This window comes from Bufo gargarizans, chromosome 2 (genome assembly GCF_014858855.1).
Source record: "Bufo gargarizans isolate SCDJY-AF-19 chromosome 2, ASM1485885v1, whole genome shotgun sequence".
Classification (NCBI taxonomy): Eukaryota; Metazoa; Chordata; class Amphibia; order Anura; family Bufonidae; genus Bufo; species Bufo gargarizans.
Genome location: NC_058081.1, coordinates 549,200,194 through 549,214,306, shown reverse-complemented (window position 1 = coordinate 549,214,306; position 14,113 = coordinate 549,200,194). Strand labels below are relative to the sequence as shown.

At 41.0% G+C, this 14,113-nt stretch overlaps 1 protein-coding gene across 3 annotated transcripts in view; it reads left to right on the top strand.

Annotated features, from left to right (window-relative positions):
- The window catches only part of RASIP1 (Ras interacting protein 1), a 101,730-nt gene that overhangs the window by 69,515 nt on the left and 18,102 nt on the right, over positions 1–14,113 (top strand). For all 3 annotated transcript variants that reach the window (XM_044278114.1, XM_044278113.1, XM_044278112.1), the window contains exons 5-6: positions 722–1,360; positions 11,932–11,969. In XM_044278114.1, the coding sequence (XP_044134049.1) occupies positions 722–1,360; positions 11,932–11,969 (677 nt within the window). The remainder of the gene's footprint in view (positions 1–721; positions 1,361–11,931; positions 11,970–14,113) is intronic.

The following is a 14,113-nucleotide window of genomic DNA, read 5'->3' as shown; positions in this document are numbered from 1 at the left end:
AGGGCTGTTTTTTAGAAACAGTGCTATTCTTGTCCATGGGCTAAGGCCGCTTTCAGAAAAGCAAGTGTCACGTTCCAAACTCTCAGCACAGTACCTGTCCTGAACTCCCAGCACTGCCGGGGTCGCATAGCATTTTATTGATTTATGAGGCTATATAACCCTTAGAGGTCTGGAATGTATTGGATAACACTGAAATAATGCTCGCTCGTCTGAAAGCAGCCTAAGTCCTCTTCCACACAAACGTTGTGTGCCCATGGCCATATTGTGGCCCGCATACAGTGGTGTTTACTTGAATTGGTCTGCAATCACGGAGATGCGGAATAGAAGCACGGATCGGAACCCCACGGAAGCACTACAGAGTGCTCTCATGGTGTTTCTGTCCGTGCCGCGGCACCGCTAAAAAATAGAACTTGTTCTATTTTTTTGCGGTGCGGACAGATCACGGACCCATTCAAGTTGCAAGAGGCCTTCATGTGCAAGAGGCCTAAGTCTGAAATTGCAGCTGGACATTTGATTGCAATATCAGACACAGACACTCTATGAACAAGAGTAGCACAGGGCGGGGGCAGATTATTATTATTTTTGCAAATAACCTTTTTTATTTATCTTCTTAGAATTTTGATAAATTTAGTAGGTGTTTAAAATAGTTGACAAATAAGCCATATTATGTTAAGAAAAACTAAATTGGTCTGTAAATGTCTATGTATTCTTTGTATGATAGGACTTTATTATATATGTGATGACCAGGAAGAAGCATCTGTTTGGAAGATCAGAAAAAGCTTCAAGAGACAAAGGTCCTTATGTTGATACCTTTCTATCTGCTCCAGACATACTTCCTCGTCACTGTTGTGTATGGCGCTTGGATTCTTCTACACAAAAAAATATAGTTCGAGTAAGGCCTTATCGGGGGGCACTTGTTACTCACAATGGAGGAGTCCTCCAAAGAGAAGCTGAACTGCATACTGGGGACTTGTTAGGGCTTGGAGAGCACTTTTTGTTCATGTACAAGGACCCTAGAGTAGCTCAAACACGGCCTGCTTGGCTTCCGCAGTCCTGGTCTACCTCTGGCTTGAGTGGAGCATTTTCATGTCAGATGTGTGGCAGATCACTTCAGGAGCGTCAAGAGGCTGTTCAGGCCTACATAGAAAGCAGAGATTTAATCCTACAATATCGCTCTCAAGAAGAGGATGCTGTACTAAAGGAGATTATTGAAAAATCTGGTAACTCGAAAACTGAATTTAAGATGGCTCCTGCATATCTCTTTAGCCTTTGCATTGAGCATTCCACTCGAGCACTGGACCCTGGACACTTTCCTAAACTAGTAATGAAGATCGCCACCATGATAAAGGAAGTAGTTTGGGTAAGACTATTCATTTACAACCTATATCAGCTTTTTGGTTTTGGAGATATCCTTCTGCCTTTCATTGTGTACTCTTCCCTTATGACTTTTCCTCTAGAAGTCATTCAGTCTGAAAACAGGAAATGTAAACTTCACAGAAAAGTTGAAAGTCTCCTGGTCCATTATCATGGGGCTGAAAGGTTCACACATTATTCAGTTCATGCAGATGTGTCCTTGCTTACCTTCCCTCTTGGCTTGAAATATCCTGAGATGAGTGGTATGAGATCACCAGCTTTAAAAGAAAAATTTTTGTGTTATTTGCTAGGAGTTTTGAGTAACGTGTAAGTTTAATTTTAAAGCTGGTCATCTTGCGCCACTCAACTAGGAATATCTTTAACCAAAGGTTAGGAAAGGACACAACTATATAACATAAGTAAAATGTGTTCATTATTTCAACAGATTTTTTTCATAATGATTCATATCAATTAAAGTCAAATGATAATAACCTTCAAACTTGATGTTATGCCCAAAAGTTTTGCTTTTTTATTCATAAGTCTACTAAATAGGCTTTCTCATGGGAATTATTGCATTCTATGTCTTGTTTGGTTAGGTTTTTTCTTTAGAAATAGCTCAAGAATTCTAAAAAAAAGTAGAACTTTTTTTTGCTTAATGCTCTGTAAAATAAATGTATTAAATGACTTTTCCCTACAGTAGTTTTGAGGTATATTTTACTACAGTTTTTGGCATAAATTTTTAACAGGACATATAATCTCTGCTGACATGTCTGTTTTTGTACATACTCGCATTCCCCATGTAATAAAGATTCTGGGGCATATATTCGTATGACTCTATGTTCTGCCATTCCTTTATTGTGCAATGACAATGATAAACTTTTGTAATGTGACTTCCCTAGTTAGTCAGTGGCTGCCATATAGTTGCTTGACCTCAACACAAAATGCAAGACAAAATGCCAAATTTTGCAGGAAGTCAACTTGCCTATTTCTATATTTATAATACCAGGTAGAAGTTATAAATAAATTACTAGCACTGTGCAAAAATGGTCAACATTGGTGTTACAAGTTTGGATGGGGGGTGCCACTGAACTGATTGTATAAGGTCAGATTGTGCAGAGACACACCGCTAAATGGTAATACCCATCTGGATCTTTATTGCAAACTGCTATTAATTCATGGAATGGCACAACACAGAGTCTTAACAATAGATACTCCAGAATTGTTAATATTTGGGAAATGCAACGAGTTACTAAAACAGATATGTCAGGAGAGGTTACAAGTCCTCTTTAATAAATGTGCCAAGCTGCCTAGGTCCTGCTCCACACACTCATTCCTTGTCCTGTGCTACCCACCTTTTGAAAAGTGGCAAGCACAAGACAAACCTCGCCAAAAAGTTGCACATTGGGGGGGTTTGCACCAAAATGTGTACTTTTTTTTGACAAAAGAAAACTGGCATAAGGAATTTGGTAAAAGTGCCCCAAGGTGTGTCATATGATTACAGTATACAACTTTCGGTGTGCTTATAAAGACAAAACAAACAAAAAAGAACCCCCAAATCTTCAAACAGCTTTGTGGCAAAGTTATTGATCAATGCATGAAAGTGTCTGGGGCAGTGAATACTGTAATTAAATTAAATTAATGGAACAAAAAATAAAAAAATATGGGCTTAGGCACCATTCACACGACTGTATCCATTTCAGTTTGCATCCATATGTCCATTCTGCTAATTATAGACTATGTCCTATCCTGGTGCTCAAAATGCAGTCTGCTAAATAATGCAAATGAACATTGATGTTATCCATATTTTGCAGATCTGCCTTTTATGGACTGCAAAAACGATACTGTGCATTAGGCCTTAGTAAGGAGAACTTTAAAGTAGTTCCTCTGGCTATACGTTTTTTATATAGTCTGCTTATTCAGACATTAACCCCTTAGCGAGGCAGCCATTTTTTGTTGTAATCTTTTTTATTTCCGCCTTCTAAGAGCCATAGCTTTTTCCTTTTTTACATAAGCATAGTTGCATGAGGGCTTGTTTTTTTGTTGGACAAGTTGTATTTTTTTTAGTACCTTCAGTTTTCTAATTCATACTTTTTTTTATTTTGTTGGCGTGAAATAAAAAAACGGCAATTCCACCACTGAGTCATTTTAAGGAGTTTACTATGTGTTTAAAATGACACATTACTGTAGCTTTATTCTATGGTTCAGTGCGATTACAGTGATAGCAAATATATAATTTTAGTCAAGTATTACAAACAAAACCCTTGCCATATACTGACAGTAGAGATTTGATTCTTGATTCGTCTAATGTTTCAAAAACTTTGATTTGTGTCCGAATCGATTCTACCCACATCCAAAGTACTCCAATTGGCCTGAAATTGGTATATGAAACTCTGAGGTCTCATAAAGATCATATTATTTCTCTCTTGTCTTTCATTTTCTCTTTTATTTTCAAATTTTTTCTCTTTCTCTCCCCCTCCCCCTCCCCTTTTAACCTCTTTAACACAATGACAGCAATAGCAAATTATATCAGAGTGATACTGATATATATGTAGCTATGGGTAAACGCCTGGTTGACTGTGTTAACAAACAGTGTATTTAAAAACACACTGCACCATCGCATTTGTTATGCTTTTCATATTAGAAAGCTTCTAAAAATTGACCCTTATTGGGGGCAGATGATGTTTAAACACACATAGTGGCTTGTTGGGAACAGGCATCCAAATACTTTGCCTTAACAGAAGCAGAATGATGACTGCCCATATTTATACATACATAAGTGTTACTTGTCAGAAGAAACAGTGGCTTTTTATGAACAAACCTTGAAATTGACTCCCTTATTTCTGGGAGCAGCAGCAGTACAGTGTGGATATGGAGAGGGTATGAGTAAGGTGTGTAGGGACATGTGACAGAAATAGTAGCAACAGCAGTAGCAATACAGCATGGAACAGCCACCGGTTTAGGGGTAGTTATATTAGTGCCCTCTTGGTAGGGGTAATGGTAGTGGCATATAGTGACTTTGTTTGTTTGAGTGTGATGACATCACCTGGTAAACCCTCTCTTAGATGTTACTGGAGGTTGGACAAGCCAGTCTGGCTGCCTATAAGTCCATGGGGTCAGAAAATATGGTATGTATGAGAGAAAGGCCAAAGTCGAGGTATGACTGAATCTGGTTGTTCAGGCGGTACATCTCGGTTTGCTGATTTGCGACAGCCTAGCGAGGCACCTGAAAAAAGCTGCTCCATCACGGTTATGATAATGAACCCCAAAATCTTCAAACAGCTTTGTGGCAAAGTAGCTTCTGCTACTTGTGGTAGGAGAGATGATGGGAGGCGGTTGACTTGGTGTGGGACAGAGAGGGGCCTACTGGTCAGACATGTGGGCGGCAGGTGTCTGCTCGCAGAAAGCTATGGTACACTGTATACACAGTGTATCCCAATAATACAGCATTTTGGCCTCCTTTTTGGAAGCAAGAAAACATACCACCTTTTTGCTTTGATACCAAGGGTCTAAAAGCATGGCTATCCATCCAGTAATCATAAGATTGCTGGATGCTAACAATACACCTGTCATTACGTAAGCAGGCCATGCTTGCCTGCACGCGTGAGGACCCATCTTTTTCAGGCTCTGCTTCCACTGTGATGATTGGTCATTATGGCCAGTGTCATCATAAAATCAGCAGCAGCCTTGTGCTACTCCACCACCGACTCCTCCTCCTCCAGTGGTAGCTCCTCATTCTTCTTCTCCACTTCCACCTCAATGGGACTTTCTCTGTGTGGGTCCCCAACAGCTACAGGGTGGCCAGCAAGATGCAGACGCTGATTTTCTTCAGCAGACTTTTGTTGCATAAGTGTGATTGCCTAGTCTAAGAAAAATATCAGGGGGATGACATTGTTGATATGGCAGTTATCCCTACTGATAAATCTGGTGGCCTCTTCAAAGGGCCTGAGTACACAGCACATATCTCTGATGAGCTCCAACTACCTGACCTCAAAACAACACATTCTCTCTGCTGATATGGTCTGGTGCATGAAAAAATAATTTGACGCTTTATGCTGCTCGTACACATGGCAGATCAGGGAGCCATCACTAGGTCCCTTTCTGCCATGATAACCTCTTGGCATTCTGTAATAATGTTGCATGTTTCAGGGGGTCTTTGATGTGATCACGTGACAGAGGAAGCCCCCTCCGTCTAACTGTTAAGATGCTGCTGTTACTATTGACTGTGCCATGTAAGGGGCTGTTTATCTAGGTGTAGAGATGGCCTTGCAGTTCGCCCAGCGGTCGAACATGCGAACATATGGAGAAATTTGCGCCCGCCATATTCTTTTACATTGTGAAGAACTTTGACCCATGACACATCCATCAGGTGGTACAGGACAGCCAATTCAGACATTTCTGCACATGGACACACACCCTTATAAATAAACCCGATCTGGCCACCATTTTACATTCAGTCTTTTGCCAGTGTAGGGAGAGGTTGCTGTGTGGAGCAGGGACAGATTGTTAGGGACACCAAACACTAGCTAATAAGGCCACAAAAGTCATTTTAAGCACTAGTATAGGTGTGCTATCGATAGGTGTGATACACAGAGGGGTGCAATATACTTATAATATACTTTTATAATGAGTCAAAAACACAGATCTATAGAGTGATCACCTGGAAGTCAGGGGGCTAGGGGCTTACTAGGGCCATTTTTATACAGGGAGTGCAGAATTATTAGGCAAGTTGTATTTTTGAGGATACATTTTATTTTTGAACAACAACCATGTTCTCAATGAACCCAAAAAACTCATTAATATCAAAGCTGAATATTTTTGGAAGTAGTTTTTAGTTTGTTTTTAGTTTTAGCTATTTTAGGGGGATATCTGTGTGTGCAGGTGACTATTACTGTGCATAATTATTAGGCAACTTAACAAAAAACAAATATATACCCATTTCAATTATTTATTTTTACCAGTGAAACCAATATAACATCTCAACATTCACAAATATACATTTCTGACATTCAAAAACAAAACAAAAACAAATCAGTGACCAATATAGCCACCTTTCTTTGCAAGGACACTCAAAAGCCTGCCATCCATGGATTCTGTCAGTGTTTTGATCTGTTCACCATCAACATTGCGTGCAGCAGCAACCACAGCCTCCCAGACACTGTTCAGAGAGGTGTACTGTTTTCCCTCCTTGTAAATCTCACATTTGATGATGGACCACAGGTTCTCAATGGGGTTCAGATCAGGTGAACAAGGAGGCCATGTCATTAGATTTTCTTCTTTTATACCCTTTCTTGCCAGCCACGCTGTGGAGTACTTGGACGCGTGTGATGGAGCATTGTCCTGCATGAAAATCATGTTTTTCTTGAAGGATGCAGACTTCTTCCTGTACCACTGCTTGAAGAAGGTGTCTTCCAGAAACTGGCAGTAGGACTGGGAGTTGAGCTTGACTCCATCCTCAACCCGAAAAGGCCCCACAAGCTCATCTTTGATGATACCAGCCCAAACCAGTACTCCACCTCCACCTTGCTGGCGTCTGAGTCGGACTGGAGCTCTCTGCCCTTTACCAATCCAGCCACGGGCCCATCCATCTGGCCCATCAAGACTCACTCTCATTTCATCAGTCCATAAAACCTTTGAAAAATCAGTCTTGAGATATTTCTTGGCCCAGTCTTGACGTTTCAGCTTGTGTGTCTTGTTCAGTGGTGGTCGTCTTTCAGCCTTTCTTACCTTGGCCATGTCTCTGAGTATTGCACACCTTGTGCTTTTGGGCACTCCAGTGATGTTGCAGCTCTGAAATATGGCCAAACTGGTGGCAAGTGGCATCTTGGCAGCTGCACACTTGACTTTTCTCAGTTCATGGGCAGTTATTTTGCGCCTTGGTTTTTCCACACGCTTCTTGCGACCCTGTTGACTATTTTGAATGAAACGCTTGATTGTTCGATGATCATGCTTCAGAAGCTTTTCAATTTTAAGAGTGCTGCATCCCTCTGCAAGATATCTCACTATTTTTGCCTTTTCTGAGCCTGTCAAGTCCTTCTTTTGACCCATTTTGCCAAAGGAAAGGAAGTTGCCTAATAATTATGCACACCTGATATAGGGTGTTGATGTCATTAGACCACACCCCTTCTCATTACAGAGATGCACATCACCTAATATGCTTAATTGGTAGTAGGCTTTCGAGCCTACACAGCTTGGAGTAAGACAACATGCATAAAGAGGATGATGTGGTCAAAATACTCATTTGCCTAATAATTCTGCACTCCCTGTATAGGGTAAGGTTCGGGATGAGGTCGCTCTTACCAGGGCGGGTGGTCTGTGGTTAGGCCATCAGGGCCAGAATAACACCCCCCTGTAGGGCAATATCAGGGACAGTTCTTTGCCCAACCTGTCCTTCAATACCACATCATCATCTAGCCCAGGGATAGATGTTTTTTTGTTTTGTTTTGTTTTCCCTCCTGGATTCATCGATGTGCACTGGACCCCCCGCAATTGCAGACAAGATCAGGCATTTTCCATTATAGTGCCAGCGTTGTGCGGTCCACAAATTGCGGAATGCATATTGTCGGTGTCCGTGTTTTGCGGATCCACAAAACACTCACGGACGTGTGAATGGACCCTCATAGTAAAATGATTAAAAGTTAAGTTTTATCTTCATGTATATTCTAATGGATTGCCTTCCTTGTACAATGTTATAATATACTTTCTGTTAGAAAGTATATTATAGTGCATTTGTATTCTGCGGCAGTTTTGTGCGGTACTGCTGCGATACTGCAGGTATATAGAGCGACAAGCGTTTTTGGAACAAATAATTTCTACTGTTGTGATATACCAGTCGTCCCCAAAAAAACAGATGGAAGGGGGGTGTTATATACCAATATACTTTCTTTATAGTGCATTTCGGCACTGTATAGTTCATTTGCGCATGTGCGTACACGAAAATTGAATTGCCGATATTTCGCATCGAAAAAAAAATGAATGGAGATCGCAAATTCGAATAATACATCTGGTATGTCACTGTCCATGTTGTGGGACTATTTGTGCATTTCTAGTAATTATTTCTTGGCTGCAAATATGAGCTGAAGGTTTTTCAGGTTCGCCTGCCATTAAAATGAATGGGACCCGCCGCAAACTCGTGGTTCGCGAACATTTGATCGTGTTCGCGAACCGTCCCGGCAGATGTTCGTCCATCACTATCTAGGTGGATATCAGCTGTATGACACAGCCAGCACAGCGAGTACCTGCTGCTTATGAGTGGATTTATCTGCTGAGACATATGGTTTGAAATAAACTCCATCCATAACCCCTTAATTGTCACTGCATGTAAATATTACAGTGGTGCTCATGCATGTACAAGCCTTCCTCTGATTCTCTCAACATACAGGACACCCATACACTGCTCAGACAGTGTGTCCCTGCTGCAGTCATGTCACAAACTCTCAGTATACGACACAGTCACCACAGGGACACCCTTTTGTATAATGATGTCGTAAACAGGAAGGGAGGAAGTTTTCTTGAACACAAGTAATTGGAAAGTCAAGGCTAAATAAAAAAAAGTATGTACTATGGAGAACTCCTTTAAGATCTATAACACCACTGATCGAGTCTGATCGAGAAAGACTTTTAACTGTTGCATGGATGCCAAGCTATGCAACAGTAAGGAAGTATTCACACGAAACTGATTTGTTGCTGAAATATGTGCAACAGTCCTGTACATCTGAATAGGGTTTGCTGAAGTCCACACACATGCTGCGGACACAATCCAGTTCAGATTTATGAAACAATTGTCACGTGAAAAAAATGTATGCAACAAATCACGGTGTGTGAACATAACAGAGAAAGCTAGGCCCTGATTTATCAAAACCAGCATGTGCTATGCTGGTCTTGATAGTCCCAGCACTGCTGGAGGATGCATTTACGATAAGTCGCAATGGCGTTAAAAAAGTGGCAAACCTGGGCTTTGTGACTTTTTTACACCAGAAAACTGCCAAAAAGGAAAGAGAAATCTCATATTTTATCTAAGGGCTACCAGAGAACATCTGAGAGTGTGTGAAATTAAGTGATTTTATAGCCCCTGCCTTTAACTGTTTAGATGCTGCAGTTACTAATGACTATGGCATGTAAGGAGTTTGTGGCAAACCTAGGGTTTGTGACTTTTTGTACATCAGAGTACTGCCATAGGGGAAAAATAATTCTCCCCCTTAATGCTCATATTGTATCAAGGGGCTACAATTTACCAGAGCACATGTGAGAGTGCCTGAAATTAGGTGATTTTATAGCCCCCCCCCCCCCCCTAACTGTTTAGATGCTGTAGTTATTAATGACTATGCCATGTAAGTAGTTTGTGACTTCTTTTACACCAGAAAACTGCCATACTGGAAAGATAATTCTCCCCCTAATGCTCATACTGTATATGGGGGCTACAATTTACCAGAGAACATGTGCAAGTGCCTGAAATTAGGTGATTAGGGGATTTTATAGCCTCTCCCTCTAACTGTTTAGATGCTGCAGTTACTAATGACTTTGCTGTAAAGGGCTTTGTGGCAAACCTGGGGGTTGTGACTTTTTTACACCAGAGAACTGCTGTTGGGGAAAGATAAATCACCTCCTTAATGCTCATATCGTATCTAGGGGCTATAGTTTACCAGAGAACATGTGAAAGTGCCTGAAATCAGGTAATTTTATGACCTGCTCATGCAAACCAATTTTACAGTACGATGAAAAAAATGCTGCACACAGGAATAACTTCAAAATATAGATATATACTGTATATACCAATGTTTCTACTATGTGGCCTATTTGCAGTGTACAAGATAATGGAGGCAGAAGTATGGATTTATATTCCAGGCAACACTTGAAAATTTTTAGTTAGACCTTTACTGTGGCTTGGACAGTTTGGCAAAGAAGAATAAAGGTGTCCATAAACGTTCTGAGTGTATATGTGTTTGCATTGGGGAATATGGAAAAAGATGCTTTTCTGCCCATTCCTTCTCTCCCTCAACATCATATGCTGGGGGGGAAGTTGGCAGCTCCCATACACATTCGATTGTTGTCCAGTCCTGGCAAATATACATGGGCCAATGATCAGGAACAAACAGTGTGTGTTCATCATGTCTGCCCAATCATCTGACAAGCAAACACTCAGGCGGTCACATCTTTTATGTGCACCAACCATCATATAAAGTGGGGAGTGCTACTGAAAAATGAAAGCTGTATAAGGATTGATTGCATTACCGATTGTCCATCCTCTTTCTAAAGATAATTGCCACATGTAAATATTGGTAATGAGTAGTGTTGAGCAAAGAGAAGAATTTGAAGAGGAATTTGGTCTGAAATTTCTGAAAACTTCAATTCATAATGAAACCGAATTTTCTCTCGCTTCGTGGTAACGAATCAGGTTTTCCTAAAATGCCTGCTGCTCATGTTGCAAAGTGAAAGTAAGAATTCAGAGAACGCGTCATCACCCATAATACCATGCAGCCAGCCAAACTGCAGATGGCCATCTCCTGTGCCACAGCCCTATAAAACCCTCGTCCCACGCGGTCTCCGCTATTACCCTATGAGCTGAGCATAGAGAGAGACATGACAAGAGCTCATGCGCCAGGAAAAGTGTTGCTGCAATAAACCAGTGGCCATGTTTGATCCACCCATCATGTTTGGCCATCTGGTCTTAACCCTAATCATTTTAAAAGCAAAACACCACTAGGTTCATAGTAGGAAGGGATCTGGACCTTATGGAGGGATTATGGTCATCCCTATTGTGGATCCCTCCATTTTATTGCTTTGGGGAAGATTTTCCCACCTCAATGCTGTGTACTATCTCTGGTACCATCGCACAGGAGGACAGGGGCTGCTGTTTACATGCTCCGGCTCCCTTGATCCCAGACAGGGGGAGCCAGAGCACACATGGGTGTTCACAGCATCTGAAGGGTCAGCGATCGGAATTACCACTGGTCATGGACATTAGTGCACATGCCAGAGGGCGCCATTTTTAAATGCCTGACTGCCAATGTAAATTTACTGTCAGTGATCGGGAAAGGGTTTACTTCCAAGCCTTCACACTGAGATTGGACCGACAATTAGGAAGAATAGGATTAGACAGAGTGGCCTGGGTATACCTGATTTATAGCGATTTGTGACAAATTAATTCGGAACAAATCAAATTTCTTGGTGAACTTCGCCAAATGGCCCGAAACAAATTTTTCTAAACCTTCGCTCATCTCTAGTAATGAGCACTAATTGATATTCTGTTATCGTGGATCATTACTGGACAGAATATCTGCCCATGTAAAAGGACCCTGATGAAGACCTACCCAAACAGACTCACTCTTCTGCTGCCAAAGCTGCTGTTACTATATGAAGTATTGACTTTATGAGATGAATTCTGAAGCCCTTATTCACCCGTGCCAAAAATCTTCACTAAAACCACTGTAGTATTATTCCACAATATACAGTAACATTGCAATGTCCAGGGGGGTAATGACTTATAAAGAATGTATTTACATATTGAGTATGGGATTGTTGCAGAATATTTCTTTTTTTTTTTAAACAGTGTTGAATTTACCTTGTTTTTGAATTTTATAGGAGAAGATTAAAGAGATTGGAGACAAACAACCTGAAAAGTAAGTTGTGATCAGTAATAGTGACTAGGACTTGTATTTACTATACATTCTACTGTCAGACCAATTCAAACTGATTGACAAAGGGATGTTTTTAGAAACCTTGTACTCTGGAGTATTTATGTAGAAACACTAGTTGTCCTGAACAAATGTTCAATATTAGGATCTCGTCACATCTGGTTATGAGAACACAAATGACATGTGCTCTGGGAGAGCTCCGGACACATACTTAAAAAATATCCATAGGGCCCCATGTATTTGGCATATGCTAAATGAGTGCCCCCTTGACATATCCTGCTGGTGTGCCTTGGTGTACCTTTTTACAGCATAGGAATGCATTGCCTGTTGTGTCTGTTTGGACGACTTATACCAAAATGCCTGTAGTTTGAGATATACAAGAAAGAATACTCCCAACATATACTTGTGGTGGAAGGAAACAAAGACATATAAACAGAGCCTTAGATTTCTATGGAAGTTTGATAGCTAATCATTTCTTCAGTTTGAAATGTAGGCCTATACGGTCAAGTAAAGAGATAGTATGCAGACTTGACTCATTTCATTGTCTGCCTGGCACTGACCTACATTTCTATTTCCTTGCTGAACATTTTAAAGGTTTCCTGTAGGAATAATTAGATGCTCCATCCTGTCCTAAGGCTACTTTCACACTAACAATAATACAACCACATGCATCCGTCATAAAGGGATCCGGTTGTAGTATGTCTTCTATAGCCATGACGGATCCGTCTTGAACAGCATTGAAAGTCAATGGGGGACGGATCCGTTTTCTTATGTGCCAGCTTGTGTCAGGACAGACATAAAAACGCTGCAGGCAGAATGCAGTAGGAAAAAAACTCAATGAAAAAAGTGGCCTAAACGGGTAGAAATGCTCCAAACCCAGACACTGTAGCGTGTCTATAATCGGGTGAGCAATTCCTCCGCATGCGGTCCGCAGACAACGCCAATCCCAAGGCAAAAAATTCGTACAATGGAGGATGGCGGGGAGGACCGCATGCGCCACAAGGACATCTTACGCAAAATGATACATTGTGCAGATAAAAAAATATATAACTACAAAAATCACTGCAAAAAATGCCCCAAAATGATTCGCAACTGACAATACTAGCTAATTCCTCAGGCCGATGTTGAAAGCTAAGAACTTTGCCAATATCTTCCAGTCAGGAACATATCGGAGCCCCTCATGCACCACGTCACGGTGTCTCAGCACGCATGGGGTCCTACCACTAAACTGCCCGTGGTGTGTGAACAGGGTCTGAACAGAGCTAGAAATTAACTCACAGCCAGGCTCTCACATGCCTCCATAGTGGTATCACCAATGCACTGTGAGGTAGGATAAAGCTGTGAGCCGCACCCACAACAGACCATGTGACACAGAAGCTACCAGGTGCAAAAGAACGTTACCAGCAAATTAAAGTGGCACATTCCATACACATAAGGACAACAAACTCACTGAAAAAAGTGGCCTAAATGGGTAGAAATGCTCCAAACCCGTTTCTAGCACTGTTCATACCTTGTTTTTTTTTCTTGTTTTTTTCAAAACTGATCCATGACGGCTCTCACAAACAGAAAGCCAAAACGCGAGCGTGAAAGTAGCCTAACTTGGAAGCCTGATGGGTTGTTTTTTTCATTTCTCTTTTTTTTAAGTTAGAAGTTCATAATTTCTTTCTAATTTCTTATCTAGAATATGTGTTTGTTATTAAAACTTAAGTTTCATTTCTTGGTACACAAGTATTTTATCTCTTTAAATGTTCCCTCTGTGACCAGCATTTGTGATCCTGAGGTTTTTCTTGCTTGAAGAATGTATCTTCATTGTCCTGCATGATTCCTATTTCCAAAACATTTTCTGTATTTCCACCACCAGTTATAATTGCTTGTAGATATATTTAGTTTCAGCTTGAAACCAAAGTTTTCTAAGCATGCTCTGTGACCAGTGCGGAGGTCAGGGGGGAATAGACAACTGGTGATATCAGGCATTGTGAATGGTGGATCCTGTCTTATCTATATAGAGGTGTTACTTGTAATTGCAATTCTCCCTGTGGTGATAATGATAGTGACTACTAAGTTACTTGCATAGAACAGGAAATCATGACCTATTAGTCCTAGTGGCCAGTGTGAAATTTGCAGGATTA